Source organism: Apus apus, chromosome 1 (assembly GCF_020740795.1).
Source record: "Apus apus isolate bApuApu2 chromosome 1, bApuApu2.pri.cur, whole genome shotgun sequence".
Lineage (NCBI taxonomy): Eukaryota > Metazoa > Chordata > Aves > Apodiformes > Apodidae > Apus > Apus apus.
Genome location: NC_067282.1, coordinates 64,673,077 through 64,698,747, shown reverse-complemented (window position 1 = coordinate 64,698,747; position 25,671 = coordinate 64,673,077). Strand labels below are relative to the sequence as shown.

At 40.4% G+C, this 25,671-nt stretch overlaps 1 protein-coding gene across 1 annotated transcript in view; it reads left to right on the top strand.

Moving 5' to 3' along the window:
• The window catches only part of SLC9A4 (solute carrier family 9 member A4), a 32,962-nt gene extending 8,253 nt beyond the window's left edge, over positions 1-24,709 (top strand). Inside the window, exons 3-12 of the mRNA XM_051610623.1 lie at positions 724-983; positions 3,612-3,829; positions 8,372-8,574; positions 9,677-9,763; positions 11,236-11,306; positions 13,568-13,729; positions 18,162-18,258; positions 20,635-20,766; positions 21,524-21,611; positions 24,408-24,709. Of these exons, the coding sequence (XP_051466583.1) occupies positions 724-983; positions 3,612-3,829; positions 8,372-8,574; positions 9,677-9,763; positions 11,236-11,306; positions 13,568-13,729; positions 18,162-18,258; positions 20,635-20,766; positions 21,524-21,611; positions 24,408-24,709 (1,620 nt within the window). The remainder of the gene's footprint in view (positions 1-723; positions 984-3,611; positions 3,830-8,371; positions 8,575-9,676; positions 9,764-11,235; positions 11,307-13,567; positions 13,730-18,161; positions 18,259-20,634; positions 20,767-21,523; positions 21,612-24,407) is intronic.
• Positions 24,710-25,671: the final 962 nt, after the last annotated feature.

The following is a 25,671-nucleotide window of genomic DNA, read 5'->3' as shown; positions in this document are numbered from 1 at the left end:
GTTTGAATGTCACAGCTTTTGGTTCGCACTTCGAGGTTAAATGAAGAGAAGGTTAAATGGCATGAAACCCAAAACGTGAGGATAGAGAGGCTGTATTTATCTACCTAGAGACAACATGAAACTGAGGATACCATTTCCCTCCCCTCCTTCCTTTCCCTTTCCCAGTGATGTTTAATGATTCGTATACATCAAGTACTACTGAAAAGCATTTAACACTCCAGAGTCCGTCTATTGATTGTACAGACAACCTAAGCGGGATTTAAATCAAAAGTGTGGTTCTTAGTTGCTCCCCTGCCCCATCCTGAGTCAGCAAGAGAAGGTGGAGGGGAGAGCCTGGGTTGGTAAGGTACTTAACTGGGCTTTTAACATCTGCTGCAATAAGAGCAATAATTTAGTTTATCTCCAGAAAACAAACAAAAAAAAGAGTAGTTTTTTGTTACTTAAATTGAATTTGACCCCCTAGAGTTTTACTCTTATTGCATAATTACATTCCTCTCTGTTTTGTTGTTTTTGTTTTTGATTTTTTTTTTTTTTTTGGATACTGGACAGACCCTTAATTCTGGGATTTGCTAAGAACCAGCTGAAATTTCAACTGTTACTTTGCTGAGCTGTCTAAAGCAAGGCATACACACACCCACCCACACACACACCCCCCTATTAAATGAGTAAACTTGCTATGTTCAGAAAGATGCCTGACTGCTGTCTTCTTATTTTCACATGTAGGTTTTATACAACATCTTCATTGCCTTCACCCAGATGCACAAGTACGAAGAAATTGAATCCATTGATGTTTTTGCTGGCTTTGCTCGCTTCTTTGTAGTGGGGCTGGGTGGAGTGGTGTTTGGCGTCGCCTTTGGATTTGTTTCAGCTCTCATGACTCGTTTCACCCACAATGTTTCTGCTATTGAACCCCTGCTGGTCTTCATGTTTAGCTACCTGTCATATTTGTCTGCTGAAACCCTTTACATCTCGGGGATTTTGGCGTGAGTATCCCTTACAGCTTTTGGGAAGGTCTTTTAAGGGAAGAGGCATTGTTTCAAGGAGGTGATTCACTCAAGGCTGGTACAATATGGGTATTTTCAGTCTCTGACCTGGAGATCTGCAATGAATGGTTTCTAGAGGGTCTGTAAAATGTGGTATTAACTAGGAAAACAAAACCCAAAGCTATTGTAGGCATAGATACTGAGGAGTGAATATCTGCTCTGAAATTTTTTTGGGTATTGCCCATTGGAAAAAAAATATTGCAGTGGGTAAAATGGCAAGTGCTGCCACCATCTGGTTACTGCCTCTGGTAATATCAGCAGGATGAGAGAATTATTTGATAGTAGACCATAAGTCTGTATTTATAAGCTGTATTTATCTATTATTTATAAGCAGCATCCTCATGAGATTGCGAGAGATGAAAAGCAGAAAAAATAAGATAAGAATGTCCATGTTCTTGCTTTTGCATACAGCGATGAACATCAGCTTTAAGGTGGTTTAGTGAAATGACATTGAGTGTGAACAGCATTGCTGGAACTGAAACTGAGCAAAACCCAACATCAAGCATATATGCACATATAATGCACGTACTTATATACAACATAGACCCATGTACATAAATATAGAAGATAATATTTGGATGTGATCAAGACAGCTTGTCACTGTTTTCTGAAAGCACTGTGGTGGTGTGTGTGCCTGCTGAAGAGAGGAAGCTGGCATATCTATCAAAGACAGCAAAAGTGGAGAGGGTGAGTAAGGGAGTATTGTGGGAAGGAGAAAGAACAGCAGCAGAAAAGGAGTCAGAAGAGTAAGGAAGGAATAGGGGTGAAAGTGAGACTTTATGATAAAGCTGCTGGTAGGTAAATTTGAAATATACCACACAAAAAAACAACCCATGCTGTGAGGCAGCAGGGTCTTGAGGGCCCTGGTGCTGCAGAAATGAGTTCCCTTTATTGAGGACAAACTGATTTAAACCTAGCAAATATAAATGTGTGGTTGTTGATATCCAGACAAGTGCATTTACCCACCTCTACTTGTCAAACCCTGATTTGTTTAGCTTTAGAGCAGAATTAGCTTTGTAAAAGCAACCTTTGCAGGACTGCCCTGGGAAGTAATATTTGAATATTTTACCATATTAAATAAGTACTTAGACAGCACATATATATATATTTCTGAGCAATCAGACAAAGGAGACAAATCTTGCACTGTTTTACATATCCAAGATATTTGATCTGATTAAGGAGACTAGCAATTTTAGTTGAGCATGGTTTAGTTGAGCACAGAGACCTACTATGTAGTTTGCATTAATACCATATCAACTCTTCCCTAACTGCACTGCCCAAAATTTCTTTAGCATCTTATTTTCATTAGAGTGTTGAAATGATTAGTAATAAAAGAATGATAATATAATTGCGATTTATTATTCTTATTGCTTCATTAAGGAAATTATTGCTTGTTTTAGGGATAGGAACTTATTGTCACCCTTCTGAATTATTGAGGAATTCATTCATTTTTCACTTGAATCATGAAAATCTATTATGCATGTGTCTCTGAAAGTCAACAGTATTAAACATTAATGCCTAATGGCTTTGTCTAAGTGTCCTTGGACTCACTAAATGTCTCAGCTCCACTGGAATGCCCTTGAGATTTCTTCAGCAGAAATTAAACAAGCAGAAACTAGATGAAGGGTTATTTAATGAACATTAAGCATTATCTGAATTCACAAATTTGCAAAAACATCATTACAAGATACCCCCCAAGGTTAAAATAATAGTAGTAGAAACTAGATAGATGATGGAACGTGTTACTAGTGTAGCACTTTATTCATCTATAACTGTTGGAAATGAAGGTGGAGAGGGGAAACCCCCTCTGTAAGGGGGTAGCTCGAAGACTACTGCTACATGTGACTTGTCAGCATCTGTGCTGGGTGGCTGGTGATGCCTCTGAAGCCTGCTTTATTAAGTCTTCATTAACAGTAAGGAGAAGGAAAACATCCTTTTGCTTCCTTAGGCACATTCCCCACACCCTGGCTAACTAAAAGAGGGTAAGGAGATTTCTGTAGGATAATACAGTTTCCCTCTGCTGTAGAGCAATGGGCTGCTGTAGGTGGACAGTCACTGAAGCTTACCCTGGCCCTGCCAATTTGCCAGCCAGCTGGCAGGGAGCCACTGGGAGCTTTGGCCCTGGCACTGGACTGCCTCCATGTTCCTCTACAACCACTTCAAATAAGATCACTGAGAGTCAGGTTGTGTCCCTCTAACCAGTCTGGCCATGGGCTGGTACAAAATTGACTTGCTCTCTGTTTGAGGCTCAAATATTTGGTGCTTGGTGGCTGTGTTAGGCATTCAGAATAAAATGGACTTTGAGCTGGAATATGATACCCTCACTTCCTCATCAGGAACACTGACTGGTTTACATCCTTTTTTTGTGTATGCAAAATGGCTTTGTAAAGGTGAATGAAGATGCTCTTTTAGCTAATGAAATAGCTAATGTTATTAAAGAAATAAAATGCTTCTTGGTATTAGGGAGGTCAGAGGCTGATGGAGAGTTCAGGTAATGAGGGCTGAGGTTGTTTTTAGATTAAAAGAAAGACAGGTTGTGGCTGATCTCTGCTGTTTTGCCTGGTACAGGATGACAGCATGTGCAGTGACAATGAAAAAATATGTTGAGGAGAATGTTTCCCAGAATTCCTATACCACAATAAAATATTTCATGAAGATGCTGAGCAGCGTCAGTGAGACCCTGATTTTCGTGTTCATGGGAGTGTCTACAGTGGGGAAAAACCATGAGTGGAACTGGGCCTTCATTTGCTTCACTCTGCTCTTCTGCCTCATTTGGCGGACACTGAGTAAGTCATCTTTTGCAGGCAACATTCTCTGCAACTCTGAGAGAAACTCTTTGGTGAAAAGGTATGTTAGAAGCATCTGTACAGACTGGCATAACCGGTTTACTAAAGAATTTATTAGACTTATGTCACTGACAAGCTAATTTCACAAATTTACACATGAAGAAAAAAGGAGGGAAATCCCCCCCAAAATCTGAATGCCAGTCTCCAAGCACAGACTATGATTAGGTGAGAATAGAATATTGTAAAAAAAATTAAAATCTTGTGCCTATATAGATGCTTATATCTTACTTAAGTATATGTTGTTGGGTAAGTGGGCTCCACAATGGTTTCATCACACACTGTAATTAACTTACTAGTCAGAAAATGTACATCACCACACTTGTGGTGCTATAACACTGCAGGTCTTGGGCCAGAAGAGCCAGAGGCATTAAAAAAGAGGGAAGATGAAAATTAACACTAATGGATAACAGAACAGGGACTCTTCCTTCCTTCGTTTTACCACATAGAGGCCAGCCATACTATGCTATTGCTCCTCAGAAGTAAATTCTGAAGTTTTAAACTGCTAGAAAAAAGTGCCTGTTTGAAATTACTCAACTACACACAGTATCTCCAATTCCTGCAAAAGTCTCTTAGTCCCAGATCTGTGAGACTGAGATCATGGGCAAGGCAGTTCATAGATTATGTATTTCTCATTTTCTCCTAATGTCAGGATGGGTTGACAGTAATGTTGAAAAAGGAGAAGCAATAAGAAGGCTGGTGGTGGTCTGATGGTGGCAGCAGTCCTGTAGACTTCTTGTACAAGCTGCTCTTGTGCCTGTTAGCCAATTGACTGGAACTGTGGAAGCAAAGAGGCAACACATTGACATCTTCTCCCTCATCTTCTAGTACCATCCAGCCAAACACTCAAGGTGACATAAGAAGGAACGACCTACTGGTTCAGACCAACCATCCAGTGATGTCAACAGAGCCTTCAGGAGGTGCTATTTAGGAAAGGCTTGCAAGCCTTACCAATTTCTGAGCTCTGTTCATCTCCTACTTCCTCAGCATCCAGCAGTCTTTGTGTTAGGGAAACAAAAGGGTACACTTCTTGCCTATGCTACACAACGGTCTGTTTTGGACCTGTTGCCCATGTGATCCTTTTTTTGAAACTGAATATTCTGTTCTGCACCAGATTGAGTTACAACTGCTGCAACAGAAAGCAAATGCATTTACTCCTGCAGGGATGATGAATTATGGAACACACCCTACTCAGCCACTGTAATTTATCACTTAAATTCAGTTAAAAATATGAGTGAACAATGCTTTTGTAATAAAAGATGTTTTAGAAGTAGCACACATGAGAGGGCTAAAAATACAATTTTACTAACAACCTTATTTCTGACTTTTTTTAAACTTCTGAGTTTCTGAATCGGCCATCTGAATAGCTTTCTTTTTTAAAATCAGTAGGATTTTTCAGAGTAATTTGTGATTTTATGATAAATCCAAATGTTCCATCAGGTGGGCTTTAAGGAGATATTCTGAGCACTGAAATTTAGGCACCTACTTTGGTTAACTAAGTTAGTAGCTTAGTTCCCCCTGCTTCGTTTATAATCACAGGAGGCCCCTCTGAAGCATCTACACCAGGCACCTGTCACCACCTCCTCCAGTCTTCATCCCTGGTCTATATTCCCTTTACATACAGGGCCCAGGCTTGAGCTCTGGGCATCGATCCTGCATCATCTGCTACGGTATTGAGGAGGAAGAAGATTTGTTGAGTGATTCATCAGGGCTAGCTGTGCTGTGAAGAGGAAGGCAAAAAGGGTTTAGACAAAAGTGCAAGTTGGTGAATCAACTGGAGAATAACTTTGTCTTCTCTGCCATTCAAAAAGAAAGAAGTAGCTGAAGATGTGAAATTTGAGGTTAGCATTAACTGCAGAGACCATGAGACTGCAGCTGCTGAGATCCTGAGGGGAGTGAGCAAGTTGACAAACAGTAGAATGACAACCCTGGACTTCAAAGGGCAGACTTGGCCCAGTTGAAGCGGTTGATAATATGGGAAGGGGACAGGCTGGACCACTGGGATAAAAATTCTGGTCTAGCTTATGACTAATGGCATCCATCCCTAAGGTCTTAGTTAAGGGACCAATACTGTTTCAATGTCTTTATTAAGGACCTGGAGGATGAAATGTAGTGCACACTGAACAAGTTTGTAACTTAAACCAGACTGTGGGAGAAGTCAATATTCTGGGTGACTTCCATTCAAAGGGATGTGCTCAAGCTGGAGAAATGGGCTGACAGAAAACTCATTAAGTTAAAGAAGGTCACATGCAAGGACTTAAATGTGGGTTGGAATAACTCCATGCACCAGTATAGACTTGGAATCTAGTAAGCAGCTCTGCAGAAAAGGACCTGTCCTGGTAAACAACAGGTTGAACACAATCCAGAATTATGTCTTTGTGACAAAATGGCCAACCATGTCCTGGGCTACATTGGCAAGTGTTCAGCCAGAAGGTCGAGTGGTTTCTTCCCCTCTCTTCAGCACTTGTGGAATTGTGCTCTCTCCAGAGTCCTCTCTCCAGTTCTCGAGTCCCTAGTATAGGAAGGACATGGAAATTCTGGATCAAGTGCAATAGAGGCTACCAACCTGATTTGAGGCTGGAGCACTGGAAGTACAGGAGTCAGAGAAAGCTGAGTCTATGCAGACTGAGAAAGATATGACACACGTGAGGCTTTATTACTTTTTACAAGTACCCAATCAGAGGAGAGACAGAAGATAGAGCCAGACATCTCTCAGAGATGCAAAGCGATAGGACAAGAGGCAACAGACACAAGGTAGAAAATGGGAAATTCTCATTAGAGAGTAGGAAGTAATTTCTTAACCTGAGGGTGATCCAATATTGTACCGGTGACACAGCTCCCCACTCTTAAGGGTATTCAAAACTTGACTGGAGCTTTGAACAACCTGAGCTAACAAGCTCTGGTTTGAGTAGGAACTTAGACTATATGACCTCTAAAGGTCCTTTCCAGCTACAATACTCTTAACATTTGAGATCAGCTAAGTGTTGCCATCAGACATCTGAGATTAAGGTGCTGTTTCTTAAATCTCTCAGGTGGTTTATGCCACAGTCAACAAGAATACTAGAGAAGGAAGAAGATGTTGGCTTGACCCTCAAAGCCCATACACATTTCAAGACCTTTGACTTTTAAGCCTGGGAGCCCGGGAGGAAGACATTTAGCCAGAGGAAAAAGAAGTAAAGGGAAACCTGTGAAGGTTCAAGTATGTGCATCTGAACAGCTGTATTATATAGCGGTGGCACAAGTACTCAACAGTAGCAGTGATATGATTCTTGTGGGTTGAGAGCAAAAAAAAGTAATCAAATATTTTCTTGCTAATCCTGGACCAGCCATGGCCTCTAAGTTTTTAAAGGCTTGTTTTTGGAGTCTGTATCAGAATATCCTTCGAATCAAGACAGAAAAAGTACTCTCCTGATGCAAAAGCTATTTTGCTGCTACATGTCCATCCTGCTCTCAAACACCAAGGGGAGTGCTAGAGCTTTCCAGAGGAAGGCCAAATTGTTTTCCACTAAATTTGTTTGCTAAAATGATTGCATCATTTTATCTCAAGCTTGAATAAAATAAAGAGAATTGGCCTGAGGGTGATACCTCACATAAGCAGTTTCAGTCTGAGTAGCTTATGTCTAGCATAGTCATAAGCAGCTAAAAAAAGATCTTCTATACAGTTGTATCCAGCAACCTACATAACACAATACTGCTACTGTCCTTAACTACAATAATCCACTGAGTTTATCAGTGACAGCTGGGTAGAATAACACCAGTAATTATCAGCATTTGCCAGCTTTTAGTGATTCAACAGTTTCACAGAAAACATAGGATACGTTTCTTGGGGAAGATGAAGCACATTGTTAAATGTACTTTAGAAAGAAAAGCTGCAGTCCTTACACAGCCACAGGCTGTCTCATTAATTTTAACTTGTATTAAAAGCAAAATGGAATTTGAGAAAGAAACAGTGACTTTGAGACACAATATGCCAGAGAATTAAAAATTAAAATGCTATTACTCTTTGACTTTCAGTGAATCTGTGCATAGGACTTGACAGTAAAGCACTGTGCAAACACTTTGGGCAGATACTGTGCAGAAAGCAGGAAACATCGAAAGGGAAGGCACAGGAAAACTGTCATCCAGTGGTTTGTCTTGTTTCCAGAACACTTTGGAGAAGAACTGAAGAACTGTGCAACATAAATATAGAAATCTTTTCCCTTAATCTCACTTCTAAACTATATAAGTGAATTTAAATCCTGAAGCAGTTAGGAATTATGGTCTTTTCTAAGAGATTATTTAACAAAAAGCAGATTCATCAGTTGGTCAAAAAGAAGCTATCATAACCCAAAAATGGAAAAGAAAGGTCTGTCAACAGCTGCCTGAGCCAAGGTGTTGTTTTCTTGAAATATTTTCCTTTTCTCCTTGACTACTAATAGTTGTGGTGTTTTCTATTTTGTTTGGCTTAGTTTTTTGTTTTGTTGTATGTTGTGGTTTTTTTCCTAGGTGTATTTGCTCTCTTCTACATCACTAACAAGTTCCGAACATATCCCTTCACTGTCAAGGACCAGCTTATTATTTCCTACAGTGGCCTTCGAGGAGCCAGCAGCTTCTCTCTTGCATTCTTGCTTCCAGAGAATCTCTTCCCAAGAAAAAAATTGTTCATTACAGCTACTCTTGTAGTTATATATTTCACTGTCTTCATCCAAGTAAGTATATTTCTTAATTGAATGCTTTCATGTAAGCTTCATAGTGAAGATGTCATCGAATTTGTTCTTTATAAAGACAAATGATAGTATTCTCTGGCTGGATTTAGCTCTGCACTGTGTAATTACCGTTCCAGGGCTTTTTAGGTATTATTAAATACCTTTTTCAGAAAGTCTGTATTAAGTGCTTGTGTCTTCTAAAATATTCAGAGAAAAGGGCACTTTGTGTCCAAGATCTCATGTGTTCTTTCCAGGTGCTCTTCCTAATGTTTGAAAATAGTGAAACATTTTAACTTTACACTTCAGAACATAATCTACTAGTGGTGTATTCTCTACTAGTGGTGTATCTCAAACTGAACAGAAAAGAATATACTTCTATGGCAGATTTTGAGTTTTTTACTTTTATTTTTATTCATCTTGGAGACTAAATGAGAACATTTTGAAATCCTTTGTAAAGGAATATTAAAGAAAACCAAAGAGAATAATTCAGATTTGTTAGAATAGGTGTCTGCCTCACATGTTTGGGTTACTCCACTTGTCTTACACTGCTGTACCTGGAAGAACTGTGTCTTCTGGAGGTCTAGCATCCCATGTTCTGTATTTTCCCATATCAATTATCTCAGACACTCCAGAGTACCAATGGGGCACTATGCACTTGTGTTTATGCACTTAGATTCCACCAGAATGTTTAAGAAAAAATATTTCTTTTCAATTTTTCCTCTTTAAATGCTATCTTGTGGCAGTGCAGTAAAGAATTGGGAACAGCTGTGTCCTGGTTTGAACTGAGAAGCTGAAAATTGTTTCTCAGTGAAAAAAAACCCAACAAAATATTTAATTCAGAAAATGTTGAGGTAAGAGGTTTCAAGATTGTAAGAACCTCACAAAGATATTTTCTTTCAAGTGAGTGCAGTTTGGAAGACTGTTGGCAATGAGTCAGTCACGTTACATAGTTAAAACTTGTCAATAAATATAATCTCTTCTGTAGCTCTTCATACAAGTAATAAATCATTATTGTGTATAAGACACAGCATTCCTAATTGATTCAAATTAAATCCTTCTGCTTTCTGTTGTTTTTTGACATTTCAACTCAATATTCCAAATGCAGGGGATCACAATTGGACCATTGGTCAGATATTTAGATGTTAAAAAGACGAACAAAAAGGAGTCTATCAATGAAGAAATCCATGTGCGAGTAAGTTTTTTTGGTTCAGTAGCTGGTATCCTAAAGAGAAGAGAAAGGGTATTCCAAAAGAGCTGGATAAGGGGATGCATTTGGCAGCACTAGCATTTGGTGGATTTGGAATGCTTTTAACAACATTTTGAGGAAAACCAAGGCACAATTTTCTAAAATAGGGTATCTCATTTATATTCAGTGACTACTATATTATAATATTGTACCATGATTGTCTTGGTGTAGCGTGCCCTTGCCTCTTGATACTGGTGACCATGGGTGGACAGAAACATAAAGGTAGCATTTACAAAATGAACTCATTATCCTTCCCTGCTAGATTTGTCAGATACCATTGCTGCCATCTTTTGGGTAGTACTAGTCACACTGACACCTTAAAAGTCTTTATTTTAAGTTTAATTGAACTTTTTTTAATCATGTTTTATTGAATTGAAAGAAGTCAAACCATTGGTCTGGAAATTTAGTTTGACGTTATTCTGAGTAATGATCTTCTCCACGCTTAAACATTTGCTTTAGCTCTCAAATTACCATCATATAAAATAACAGAAAGCTGTTTGAACTAACTTAACAGCACTATACAAAATATATGTACATACTTTCATTTTCTCAGTAGGGAGTGTATTTGAAATTAACAGAATCACTGTGCCTTAAAATTAAGCACATGCAGAGACATTAGGAAAATTAAAGCATCTCAGATGATTTGAATTTAAAGTGCATTTAATTCTTACTATTTAACCTTTAAACTTAACCTTGAAAGGAGTTTACATAGAATCATAGAACAGTTTGCATTGGAAGGGACCTTAAAGATCATTTAGTTTCAATCTCCCTGCCATGGGCAGCGTCACTTCCCACTAGATCATGTTGCTCAAAGCCCCATCCAACCTGGCCTTGAACACTTCCAGCACTTAAAAGTACCACATATACATATGTAAGATTTGGCCATTTTTCTGTCTGTTTCCATAATGGTAGAAACACACGAAAGATGACTGAAAATTCTGGAAGTCAGCAGTGATGTTACCAATTACCAGTTTCATGAAAATTTGCAAAATCCTCAGAGGATTTGCTTGTCAAGGCAAAGATTAAGATGTGGGGTACCTGGTCTTGAGTTTCTCTCAAGGAGGGAAATTTGGTGAACAGAACCAAGAATTTAAGTTTTTGTCTCAGTAGACAAAGAGGACCAGGCAATTTGGATGCTCAGTATCATCTTCCAGTGGACATAGTCCTTTACTTGGACCTAAATATTGCTGGGTGATGGTGAGATGATAGCAGGCTGACAGACTTATTGCCTCCATCAAAATATTGCCACTTCAGCCAAGAATAGGAACTGCCACAGTGAGATCTTTGGTAGATGCTTGCAGAATTAACTCTCACCCTCCAATTACAAAATCTCAAAATCCTGTCAACAATTGCATATTTGTGGTGACTTTACTTTCTCATAATTGCCGCTCAAAATTTTTCCATATTTGCTTCTCTAGTTGATGGACCACTTGAAGGCTGGTATTGAAGACATATGTGGACATTGGAGTCATTATCAATTGAGAGATAAGTAAGCATTTCTTATTGCAGCCTATTATAATAAAATAATCTGTCTATTACATGAAATACAATAGGTAAATAAAATAAGAAATCAATGTTGTGTCCCATAGAGATAAAATAGCATGAAAATATTGGGGACGTGTGTAATGCCTCTTTTTAAAGTCAACTGAGTAATCATTATCTCGTGGGAGTGCAGTGCTTGGATATTGCCTGCTTAATTGCTTCTGCACAAACAAGCAGAAAATAAGCCTTCTGAAAGAAAAACATAGCATGAAAACTCAGTGCTGCAGACATTTGCCTGTGCACACAGTTTTTGGCATAAATCTTAGATCCATGGCAGTGCTCCTCTAGGTCTGGATTTAGAACAGAAGCTACATGAGGTACCAGTGTTTCAGTGACTTCTGCAGGAAGCATCCACAAGTATCACCCCTTATTGGTGAGTACAGATTCAATAATAATTAGTGACCTGTTTTTAAAGGTCTGTGCATTCAGTAATATTTAAAATAATAGTTCCGAAGGTAATGGTTGAATTTTAATATCCAATAGCATAAGCAGATACTTTTAAGCTAGTCTTCTCTTAGAAACACAGGGCATACATTGTGTCTTCCATAAGCAGGATGAGGCAGATTTATGAAGCTTTATGGCTCTTCCAGGCACTGCCTAGAAGACATTGATCTACCATTCTGAGCTGGTGTTCCCTTTCGCTTTTCCCTAAGTGACCCCTGTGATCGTGTTGGCCACCATGGCAGCATGTGAAGGGAAGTATGGGGAGAAAGCAATCTTCCTTTCCCACTAAGGTCTTATTATGATGCTGTGGGCTAAAAGTTATCCCTAGTTATCCTAACTATGCCTAGACTTCTGTGCTGGCAGCCTCTGTCTCATCTTTTACCACTGGACTCCAGTAATCCAGCCAGGGGGACTGTCAGAACATGTGGCAACTCCTTCCATGACTGGGTTTCTCCCTGTGGAAGTTATTAATTCAGAATGGGTAGAAGGCAGCTGGTTTGCCACCAGTTCTTGTCCCAGTCAGGAATAATGATGAAATACGCTAGGGCACATACCTGGACCCAGAAGCTATGTCCTCTTGATTCTCACAGTACAGAGATAGCTTTAGGACATCCACCAGGGTTTGTGCAGTCAACAAGCTAAAAAACAAAATCTGGAGTAGTAATTCCATTGAAATACCTGCATTTACACTTATCTCACAACTACCCAACAGCTATGAAATGAAAATTTTGTCTAAACTAGCCATAAATGTAGTGTTTCAGTTCAAGGGCAGGTTAAAAAAAACCCCAACACCTGTATGTGAAGACATTTAATTTAAGGTGATTGTATTAAAATGTAATCCCTAGACTTTTCTATGCAAATTTAAAGACAGTTAGCATTTGTTTATCAGAATTAATTACCTAAATGATGACACTCAAGGAGGCTTTCAATTGCATAGGAGAACATAAAGAGTTTTAATCTCAGTGGAAACATATGTGTAACTATCTGTGCTATGAATAGTCTTTGGTAAGAAAAAATGTACAAACTCTGTACTGCTTTTGCTAGCATTGTGGAGCACATTACCTTGCTGCTGAAAACAGTTCTTCAAAAGAAACTGCTGTTGTTCTGCTGAACATCTGCCTGAAAGCACATACCTGTTCCAAAGTGCACACCCACATTCACATTCAAATTATGCCACACATTAGCCATATTTTACAATCTGCAGCACATAGTGTTTTGTGATCCATTCAAATTCTCTGTTATTCAGACTACAAAGAAATGTATTTTCTCTGCTCTAATTGTCAGGGTTCAAAATTATCAGCAACATAATGGGTCCAAACTACTGTAACTGCTGGGCCATTTAGAGCCTCATTGGTTGCTGGCTGAATAGGCCAGGATTACTGTAAGAGCAGCTGCTGCTGTTATGCCCTGCTAGAATACAACATTTGTACAAAAGCATGGAGACTGGTCATATTCTCTTCTGATAAATGTGGTGGTGTTATATGCAAACACACACCCAGCCTGCTTTTTTGCTCTGATTGCAGCTTGTTTCTTTCTTTTGTCTGGTGAGCTTTGCAATCTCTGTGGAGCAGCAGACCATGCCAAATGTCCCTCTAAAGGTCTCTCCACTCACTAGGCCTTCAGGAGTTCACAGGTGCCTCCAGTTTGGGTTCCGTTTCCACCACAGAATTATAAGTGTGTGCATTTGAATGAAGATCAGCTTGTGCCACAGAAGTAAAAACCTTTTTTTTTTTTTTTAATTTTTTTTTTACATCTCTTTGGCAGATTGAAGAAGTTTGACAATAAGTATGTGAAGAAAATCTTAATTCGGGAACACCAGCCCAAATCCAGCATTGTGTCATTGTACAAAAAGATGGAGATAAAACTGGCCATTGAGATGGCTGAAAGTGGCATGAAGATTTCAAAACCATCCACAGCTTCTTTACAGTGAGTACTGAGCTTCTGACCCTTTGCAGGGTACAGACATGAAGGAAAGGGGAAAAAATTAGAAAATATAGAAGAGATTTCATGACTTCAATAGAAATGCAAGGAAAAAAAAAAAAAAGACAGTTACGAGAAGTTGTTTGTGTTGACAATTTGGTGCTTATCATATTTGCACTTTGACTCTTTGTTCACAGAATGAAAATTAAAACAAGGGAAAATTTCTCTGTTTCTCTTCAGTGATGGGCAGTTTTGAAGAGGAATTGTGAGTCAAGTGCAGAAGCCACTCCAAGTGCTTTAAATCACAGCAGTGGTTTGAGGGGGTTCTGCTCTTCTCTTAGCTGGCTGGTGGGTTTTGATTATCACTGCTAGGTGCTGAGAGACCTGAAAGAGAGCTTAGAGCACAGGTCCCGACTCCATTATTCCAGTCAGAAATCTTTGGTGAGAGCAGATTTCCTTGTAAGATTTGCAATTTTTTGCTATTTAAGTTTGAGTCCCTCAAACTGTCTTGACATATTTTTGTACTACGGTACCAAATTAATAAAATTAAACATTAAAAGTAGCCCTGCAGAGGACTTGGGGGTACTGGTGTATGAACTGCTGGACATGAGCCAGGAATGTGCGCTTGCAGCCCAGAAAGCCAACTGTATTCTGGGCTGCATCAAAAGAGGCATGGCTGGCAGGTCAAAGGAGGAGATTCTACCTCACTTGTATTGTGTCCCGCTCTGGAGTCCTCAGCACAGGAAAAAACATGGAGCTGGAGGAGCGAGTTCAGAGGAGGGCCACAAAATTGATCAGGGGGATGGAGCACCTCTCCTATGAAGACAGACTGAAAGAGCTGGGGTTGTTTAGCCTGGAGAAGAGAACAGTCCAGGAAGACCTTACTATGGCCTTTGAATACTTACAAGGGGTTTTATACAAAGGATAGGGACTGACTTTTTAATAGGTCCTGTAGTAATAGGACAAAGGGAAACTGCTTTAAACTAAAAAATGGTAGACTCAGATTAGATATAAGGAAGAACTTTTTTTCCTGTGAGGGTGGTGAGACGCTAGAACAGGTTGCCCTGAGAGGTAGAAGCCTGATCCCTGTAAAAATTAAAGGTCAGGTTGGATGGGACTTTGAGCAACCTGATCTATTTGAAGACATGCCTGCTTATTGCAGGGGTCTTGTACTGGATGATCTTTAAAGGTCTTTTCCAATCCAAACCTCTCTGTGATTCTATGAAACTGTAATGCAACTTGACATCAGACAGACCAGGGGAGAAAACTGGTGGGATCTCAAGAGCCATCACTGAGGGAATGATGCTCTAGGAGAGAGTTTGCATGTATCTTCAGTCCTGCATACTTCTTCTGCTGTGCATGTATTCATTCTTACCTTGCAACACACTGTCTAGGGTGCAGGTATTGCTGATGGCACTTGCCACCACAAATTCTTTCCTGGGCTCTCACTGGCCCCAGTTGCTGCTACTGCCTGCTCTCTGCTGCTGCATCCTTCAACCCATCTCCATTTTGCAGCAACCTCTGACAGGGCCCAGCAAATTTTCTCTTTTGAATGATCATCTCAACCTACACCAGAAAATTCAAATACTATCTGGATGTTAAGTTAAAATCTCTCCTGAATCTTTGTCTTAATCATGTCCAGATTAATCTGATTTCTTGAAATTGATGCAGTGTAAGACCTAGCCCTTTTCTTTTTAAATTACTCATTGCTGAATGGATGATATTAAAAAAGATTCTGTGTCTGTTAGGCTCCTTTCTGTCTTCTGTATTCCCTTAACTCTTCCTAGCCAAGAGAAAATGTGCATGGTTAGTAGACAATCTATGGCAATCAAACCACATTCCTCTGCTTTTCTTGAGGAAAAGAGAATATAAATCCCTTCAGAGAAGTTCACAAATTCTCTCCTGAGCCAAGAATTTAGACAGAAAAGTATTATATGAAAAACAGCTGATATGATGGATTAATTTTTTCCAGCTCTACTCTGGCTGTAATTGAATTTTTCTGTGCATAAAACTCTGATGCATAGGTTCTCCTGAAAAAAGCCTTTTTAAAAATAAAGTGTCAACATCAAAACCAAAGTGCAGCCTGTAGCTCAGAAAAATTCTGATTCTTGGATGCTGTTTCAAGGAAAATGCACTTTTTCATTAGTCCACTGTTGAGCACTGAAGGAGACAGGATAGAGTGCTTAATCTTTGGTCTGAGCCAATGCAGCATTCTCCTGAGCAATTAAGTGAACCTGCTTAAGACTAAAATATTTTAAACATATTTGTAAATGGTTTGATTGTTATAATTGAGATGCCTTTTACCTAAAGTCTCTGCCTTCAAGTGAAGATACAAAAACTGACCATGAGCAAGGAAAGATTTGAAATTAAATTCTAATTTACGGCATGTGAAGCAATAGTTGCAGTGTCAGAGTAGTGAGGAAACTCACTAGGATTTTGGTCAGTTCTGCAGTCTTTAGGCACATGGGGGAAATACTCTATAACAATCAAAGCAGATTTCCACTGCTGTGAATTAGCATTATCTGGATAAACCCCATCCACTCTGGTGTGATTCCTACAGGTGGAATGGATGTCTAATATGCAGTATTTCCAGTGCAGATTTGAGAAACCTGCCCATGGACTGTGTAACAAAGAATCCACATTTGGATGAAACTAGAGCATTTTGTTATGATGTTTTGGAGAATATAAACCTTAGAAACAAGGATAGGAATGCAAAAGCAGTGCCAAGCAGATACCAAAACTGTGTTCGTAGGGCTGCTTTTTGGAAGAAATATGCCCATTAGAGAGAAGTGGTTTGATGCCAAGCTTGCTTAATGGTGGCTTAATATTACTGCAATACTGACTTTGGTAAGAGTAAATCTTAGAATGTATCAATACATTACAGATCAGAATCAAGTGCTTTGTTGTCACTTCTAGTGGTGCAGTCATGCAAGAGCTGTGCCTGATGTTTGTTACTTCCTTTGCAGGACTAGTGTCAGAGGAGAGTTCACAAGGTTCAACATTTTAGATATAATAAATAAAAAATAATTTTTCAAGGTTTACAGAGGGCATTTTATTTCCTCCATGTATCAACTATCTCCATGTCTAATGAAGAAAGAGATACTGTCGTGGTACTCATTACACGGAGACAGGGCATATTACAGTTTCAGTGTTTTCTTCAGAAATGTATCTCTCGTGCTCTGCTTTGTTGCAACATGCTGGAAGTATGAATAGCAACAAAGAAATACTTTCAATAACGATGTTTTTATGGGTTTGGTAACATAGCAAACTGGTTTGGGGTTTTTTTGAAAGTTTTGTTGTTGTTTTTTAATGCATCGTCTATTGCAAAATGCAATAGCAATCTGTTCCTTATTTCCATACCTGTGCATTGTTATCAGCTGGGTAGGTTAATATTTAATCCCATTAAAATAATACACTCCTTTTATTTGTGCTCTAGAACAATATAGGCTATCTTAATTCTGTTTGTTTTCTTGCTATCCCAGCTCCACGGAAACACCGGAAATGTAATTGATTCAATGTAAGTCACTTTAGGAGCAACCGACAACACTTTAAGGACATCACTTAGCTGAGAACAAAGATTTGCAATTATTATTATTGGGGTTTTGTTGTTGTTTTTTTGTTTTTGAGACAGCACAGCAAAATGGAGAAAAGAAAAAACAGAACAGAAACAACAAACTGAACTCAGACTGATTCATCCTGAATGGTCGCTATCTATTTCCCTTTCTTTTCTTGGGAATTCAGCTTAACACTAACTCTCACATAGATTGACCTGTTTGGCAAAAGCAGTTAAGGTTTCACAGCAGCCCTCCTCCATTGTTTTGCTAGTAAAAAAGCCAGGCAGCTTACAAGTGATTGTGGGCTTCTTGTCAGTTTGTTAAAAATACTAAGATGACTATCTTTTAGGTAACTCTTTAATTTTAAATGGAGAAACAGGCTCAGTAGCACAGAAACCCTGTATGTTTTTCTCACCACAGGGCAGGTCTTTTGGACTCCTTAACTGGCAGGTGCTTTATTTTGCTGCACTTTCCTTTCTCGAAGGAGTTAAAAGCAGCAGGACTGCAAGGCCCATATTGCTAGATCATGCTTGTCAGACAGGGAAGGAAACTTGCAGTGCTTTCCTGAACACGCAGCTAGTTGTTGCTCAGTCTAATCCTTAAGTATGGACTTCATTATGAAGCTTTGAGAGAGGAGAGTTTCTGCTGCCACCTGTATGGGAACTTAGGGCACGTTCTGTTTACCCAGTATCTTGATAAAAAACAGGAAATAGCAAAATCTGACATTTTTTATTAATCTTTGGATGATTTAGTGGTGTCTCTGTTCAATGACAGGCTCTTCATACCCTCCTGTTCTAGTACGAAAAATAAATCATGCATTATTTCATGGAAATGGTATTTAAACAACTCACTAATACCATACTTAAACTTTTATTTATTTACAGGAGTGGTAGAAATCGGCGTGCTCACAAGCTCACCCCCGCAGAGGTGGAGTCCATGAGAGATGTCCTGGCCCATAATCTATACCAAGTGCGACAAAGGGTGTGTAACCCACCTGCTCTCACACGCACTGTTTGCAGGCTGAACGCTTGTGTTTGCCCTCCCCGCACCACAGCCGCGGCAGGTGGGAGCACTAGCGCGGGCCCTGGGGTCACGCTGCTGGAAAAGGGGGAAAGAGAGGAAGGAGCCCTAGGTCGGCGTTCGCTCCCAGGTGGAAAAAAGGACAGCAGTTTTTTTCCATCAGCTTTTCACCCAGGCGGCAGCACGAAAAGCCAGGAAAATCTGTGACTGAGCGGTAGAGGTCAGGCTTCCCGCGCTGCACGCAGGTCCCTCTGGCTCAGAAACCGCCTTCCCGAGGCTGCCACCCCCTCCGGGGGAGGCTGAGGAGCAGGTCCTCACCGCCGGGGTCACCACAGCCCGGGCGGTGGAGGCTGCCGGGGTGGGTGGCGCGGAGCAGCGGCGGGATGGAAGCTGGACGGATAGACGGCTGGCTGCCCGGCGGCAGCCGGGGAGGGAGACAGAATCATCACATCCAACCATTAACCCAGCATTGCCAAGACCACGTCCCTGAGCACCACATTTACACGGCCTTTAAATACCTCCAGTGACAGTGATTCCATCACGTCCCTGGGCAGCCTGTCCCAGTGCCTGACAACCCTTCAGTAAAGAAATTTTACCTAATATCCAATCTAAACCTCCCCTGACACAACTTGAGGTTATTTCCTCTTGTTTTATCACTTGTTACTAGGGAGAAGAGACCGACCAACACCCCACGACAATCCCCTTTCGGGTAGTTGTAGAGGGTGATAAGGTCTCCCCTCAGCTTCCTTTTCTCTGGAGCTGAACAACCCCAGTTCCCTCAGCCGCTCCTGGTAAAATGGATGCAGGGCTTTGTGGGAGGCAGCAGTCTGGCACGTCGCCAGCAGGAGTGAAACTCCTCTGCGGAGGTGGGCGGACCAGTGACAGTAAACATTGCTTAGCCCAAAGTCAGCTTAGAGTCGGGCGGGCTGGTAGATTCTCCGTCTGTGTGGGAGCAACAGTTTACCCTAACCACAGGAGGAGAAAGGAGGAAAAAAACCCAACCACCTCCTCTGGCTTTATTTTATAGGGTTTGGGGGTTGTTTGGTTTTGTTTGGGTTTGTTTTGGTTTACTGTTTCTACCTCCTACAATAGAGATGATAATACATCAGGAGGAATTTGTTTTGCAGAAGTTTGTCATGATTCTGATGCAGCTCGATGTATAATAGCTTGTTACTGAAGACTTGGACCCAGAATATACAACTGAGTGCTCTCGTATAGCAAGGACATAAAGGATATATTGCAATAACCTTGAAATTATGCAGATAAACAGGGCTAACTTGTGTAACACACATTTGCTAGAAAATGCTAGACGCTGCTCATTTAAATGTGTAATTATTAATATGATATTCATTCCTAACATTGTTTGATTTGTCATGGCCAATTATCCTTATGATATTAATTTCTTATCTTACCAGCAACAATTTGCATATATGGCTGTCTTTTAGATTACTGAAATGAACTCTCTGTCTTCAAAGTCAATTACAGTAATGACTATTCACATCAGTAGCTTCCTATGTGGTTTTGCAAACTGTGTTTTTGGAAATGAAAGATTGGAAGTAAAATAATACCATTTCTAATACTTCACATTCAACTCTGAAGGCCTGGTAATTCTCTGGCTCACCAGACCAACTTTACAAGGACTGCTGCAAGTGAAACTGAAAACAGCTTTCAGTTTTTAAGAGGGCTTATAACTTAGGTGATTTTTTTCTTTTTAAGACAGATAATTATTTCCATAATTTCACTTAGGTGTGCAATACAGGTGTGCAATAAATTAAAAAAAGCTTGTCCTAAAATATGCTCAGTTTTAGGGTAATATTCAGGTGTAGTTTGTCCAAGTATGGAAAGGAAACTCAACTGTGCATCTCACTATGGAGTTGTACTCTTCTTATCACGGTCTTTTGCCCCTGGACACATCTGCAACTTGCTCCTGGCTCAGTAATGTTGGTGACAAGGCTTAGAGGTGGGTTAACAGGCTACTCTTGGGACCTGTCCCAGATCTGTAGCTCCCAATTGTGTGATGAGAAGAGGGATGACAAATGGAGGACAGGCCCAGAGATGTTAAAAGCCTTGTGCAGGTGGGTATATTTTTATGGCACATTTTGAGCCAACAAAAGTCCATTAAAAATGGCACCAAAATACAGCCCCTGTGGTCCTTACAGTTGTGTTCACGAGAGGTTAGCGTGAGGCTGCATTTCTCCACGTGATCCCAAAGAGACCTGTTGTGAGTTGGTGGCAGAGCTGGGGCAGGTGTCCCCTTGGACCCGTGATCGACCAGGCTGCAAGTTTAGTCACATTACAAGCACAAAGAGAATCAGCTGGATGCATTTTCTGTTTCAGGCTCCAACGTACAACAGACACAACCTGCCTACCAACACCAATGAGAAAGAAGCTCAAGAAATCCTCATCCGTCGGCAGCACAGCCTGAGGCAGAGTTGCAGGAAGGGAAACAGCTTACCTTGGGGTGGACAGGTACCTGTTACATAAACTACTAGTAATGTAAAAAATTCCCCTTATTCTCTGTAAATGAGGAAAGATACACCCATTTTTTTATGGCTTTTGCTATAATTAAAATGCTTTCCTCAGTGTCCTCATGCAGCACCTAAGAAGAGAGAGCTTCCCTTAGCATGTGGACAGCAATTTTTACATCCTACTTTTATATTTTGGTCAGAAATCAGCTCCTATGGCTGTAAGTATTAAAATAATGTATCTTGCATTGTTTTGGCATGTGCAAAACATAGTATAGTTTTAGCTGAGTGAATCTGTGGATTCACAAAAGGCCTTTGACACCTTGCACTGGCAGTTTGGGCTCTCAGTTAGAGTAAGATTTGTCTGACCAAATGTAGGCATTGGATAGCATAGACATTTACAGCTGAGATGATCACAGCTAAGGAAAAGAAATAAGTTTTTGCTGGGTATATTATTTTTATTTAAAGTTGTTACCTGAAGTCAAAAAAGTCAGTCTTAGAAAAACATATTTTGTTCCACTAACTGCAGAAAACGCCTCGGTCATTATAGCAGACACGGATATTTTCGCTGGAGCTGACACTGAGTTCAACTCACCCAAGCCAAGCATTGATCTTACTCACACTTCTCTGAAATTTGGCTGTAAAGCTGCAGAGGCACAGTAGAAAAAGCACATAACCATCCCTTTTTACCATCCCACCAAGTAAGTGGAAATTACAGAGGCAATCATGGGCACTGAACATATTTCTGTCTCCACACACAGGCTAGCACCAAGGAAGTACGCTACCTGTCTTTGCCTCAGGGCCCCACTCAGCACACCAGACGAAAAGCCAGGCATGTTACTTTTACAGGTAATACAAGTGCTTTACTCTCTGTCCTACTCCATCACTGAAAGCTGCTCAGTGGATTTAATAGTAGTAAAAGAACACTCACATGAAAGTCCCTGGCCTCTTCAAATGAACTACACCCTTCTCTACTATCTTTTTTTATCTATGTTGTTTATGATCATTACTGCAGCAGTTTCTAACTCATTCCAGCACTGCCTAGTTTTCTCTTTTTCCTCTTGCACAAATAGTCCCATGATTCCTGCAGTGTTGCCTGGCCATGAGGGGAATCTGTGTAAGCCCAAGAAAGCAAATTACTTGTTCCCTGCAGCCCCACAGACACAATTGTACAAAGAATTTTCAGGAGTTGCTGAATCTGAGGCTGCTGCAGCTCCATGCCTCCAGGTCCAGCGGGTAGCAAGGCTGAGCAGGTATTCCCAATAGGCACCCCCCACACCATAATTCAGTGCACACATACACACGGATGGACACATAGAGCAGCATGGACAGGGAGCAGGCCTCATGCAAATGGCACTATAGCCTGTTAGGGGAAAACAATATATACATATATGTACCTGAATCTCCCAGAAGCTGGCCTTTGGAACACTCTCTGCCTAGTAGCAGGTCCTGGACCTTCCATCTCCTCAGTTGGTAGCACTTGGGCATGTGTGTCCCTGGGGACACAGATCCATGGCTGCTGTTGGTACTCAGACCTACACCTGTGTCAAAAAATCGGTCAATGAAGTTTGTTTCCTGCAGGTGCAAAATGTTTCTTTTTCCCTTTCTGTTTTACTGTGAAAGAGATGAAAGCAAAAGAGATCTGTGTAGGCAAACCATCCCTGTGGGGCTGGGCACTTACATCTGATGGAGGCAGAACAGAAACCCAGAGGATCTATTCAGAGGGGAAAATCAAAGTTACTCAAGGGGATTAATCTTATTTTCTTTCCCATACAGCTGATTCGTTTCTGTTTGTTTGTCAGGATGCCATGGCGGGGGATATATGTCTTTCTAAAAGCCTAAAAGTGTTCTACACAGCAGCTTCAGACATAAAACCATTTCAGACTCTCTCAAGGGACCAAGTCCTGCTATAGCAGACAGGCACATTATTGCAGTGGAGAGAGAAGTAAATCCTGAAGCAGCGAAGGCAGGTACCTTTTTACTGATAGCTAGGCCTGAATTTGGGCCCTGCCCTGTGATTAATGCAAATAATTAGATTTCTTGGTCTAGCTTCTGGCACCATCTGAGGTCCCTTCCCTAACCTTCACACCATTTTAAATATTTGCAGCAGGAGGAAGCTGCCTTAGACTCTTCTCACAGACTGTTCAGATGAGGTGAATTACACTTGGGAACTGCAAAGAGAAATATTCAGTATGTAGGAAATTAGAATGACAACCTCTTATATGCACATACATATTTACAGAGATAAATAGCACCTCTTTTTTTTTCTCTGCCTCCAAGTGCTCCTGGAACAAGCATCCTCCAGCAAGTTTGGTTCAGCTCTTAAAAATAGTGTGTGAGGAAGTTTAGTAACTAAGAGGTCAGGAATGACTACAAATAGACCTTTAAACCGCCTATTTGCTTTTCCTGCCACTCATACAAATTAATGATTTTGTCTTCCACTGGCTGTGTGGTATGCTCACATGGCCTAACAGAAGCAGGTTCTTTTCTTCTTCTTCTTCTTCTTCTTCTTCTTCTTCTTCTTCTTCTTCTTCTTCTTCTTCTTCTTCTTCTCCTTCTTCTTCACTTTTATTTTTTAAAAAAATTTCATTTATTTATTTATTTATTATCCTCCTGGTTGGACAGCTGGGCTCAGTGATCTTAGAGGTCTTTTCTAACTGTCATGATTCTGTCATTCTGTATTCTGCTGTTAAAGAAATCTGTGGCCCTGTTCACTGGAGGTAGTTGCTGGTGCATGTACTCTTATGTTGTGCAAACTGTGAAGTAATCGTTAGCTTAAAATAATTTAATAGTTATTAAGCTGCAGTAACCTGAAAAATTTTGATTGTGTGACTATACCTTATACACATGTGCTTTAAGTGCAGCAGGATACAGCCTAATTTTGTTATTCATGGACACTTGTGTTTATTTCCCAAAACCTCCTTGTTTGTTACAAGCTTTTTCTTAAATTTAACTTGTTATTGTGTAATCAGACTACAACTGGCTTTAAGAAATGTAAAAAAAATATATCCTGTAAACTCAACAGAGTGTGAGAGCCAGTTATTGGCCTATGGTGGGCAATTTTTTATTGTGTACTTGTGGCAAAGAAAGCTGGTAAGAGCAGGTCTGACACACCCAATGTAATCAAAGCACCCTAGAGTCAAACTCCTGGCTTCAGGTGAAACTGTTTTCTTCCCAGTGGTTAATCACAGGTGACTGGTAAACTTGATTTTTAGTGACACTGGAGTCTCCTCCTTGGTTGCGTTTTGTCCTCTGCTGCAGGTTTCACTAAGCTTTTCAACCATGGGACTAGAGAGGATTTTGAAATGTGTAGAAAAATTGAAAGCTACATAAAGGAACACTGAAAGCACTGAGCAGCTCTGCAAGGCACTAAAAGACAGCCGAATGTGCTTATTCACTGCGGTTTCAGGGTAGAGACAAGATCAATAAAATATTTTCAACTACAGATTTGGAGTGAAAATATTAAAATTAGGATTATTTTTAGTTCTTGACTAGTCTCTTTTTCTGTAGAAATTATTTAAGATGTTTCAGTTCAAAAGTTTAAAACTGTAACACTGTATTGTTCTGAATACCCTTTAACTGTTCTTGTCAATACCACGGTGTTTCTCTTTTCTTCACATTATCAATTTGTCTGTTTTCCTTCAGATCACTGCAGAAATGGCTCTGATGCTGCATTCCCAGTAACGTTCAGACCTCAGCCCCGACTACGCTCACGGGAAGCAAAACACAGACAGGAAGAGCTGCTTCCAATGGCTCACTTGGACAGACGAGCAGGCTCATCCAATCTGTCAGGTCAAAGAGGAAATTCAATCTGCCAGCATCATTCCACCAGAGCAGACAATCTAGCTCTAATGCCGAAGTCTCGACTCACTGTGGGAGACGGAGAGAGATATGAGTCAGAAGAAGAGACAGAAATGATGGCACCAGTCAAGTCATTTTACATATGAGGAGAAGAGCAATGTTTACATCTCTAGGGACCTTTGTGCACTGCTCCAGAGAAAATAACAAAGCTCTTATATGAATCAAACCACAATTTTCCTTTTGGGACCAGTGCACTTGTTCTAGTATCACTTTCAAATGCTGTATTAAGGTATTCAGTGAAGACTCAAGTTCTTACATATTTATATCAAGCTCTCTTTCCAGCAGAGCACTGCAAGAAAGAGGGGAACATGGTCTTTGTAGAGGTTTGGACATAGATTTGAATGACAATAGTTGTGCACACAAAATGCTATGGGTGAAAGGTTGCCCTCCTATCTTCTGCCCTAAGGCCTAAATCTGGAAGAAAGAAATACCAAAGGACAAGCTTGACACGAGTGCCCAGATTGATAACTTCAACCAACTGTCTAGAGCTTTCGACCTCAAAGTAGCTGAAATATTCCAGGAAAGAGTTAAAAGAAGAGAGGCATTTTTAGGGCACCTAAATGTCACTGAAGATACCTAAAGAGGTATTTAAGTCAAAAGGATTCTTTAGTGGATGATTTCAGCACTAGGGAATCTCTTGCATCTCAGGGGTTGTCTCTGCAAAAGTGCCTAAAGTCAATTGCTGTGATGTTCTGTAGCTGCTGCTACTTTAACCAGCTTCAGCATGTAGAGACCTATCATCCACCTCCAGCTCTTTTGGATTAATAAAGGAGGCATCCTGGTCTGTACAAATCCAGAGAGAACTCTTCAGGCAGGGGTGCTGTCAGGATGCCTTTTATTTGCCAAAGTGGGGTGGCAAGAATGTACACAATATTCTTATGGTTCAGCAAATGGAAGATTTCATTGTAGAGCATCTAACCTCCATTAGCCACTCCCACCTTGCCAGAGGGTGCGTAAATCAGTAGACCCCTCTTCACACTGAAGCTGGAGCAGTACTGCACATAGGGAGCAAGAAAAGAGAAAAGGGAGCCTAATTTTGTATCCCGCT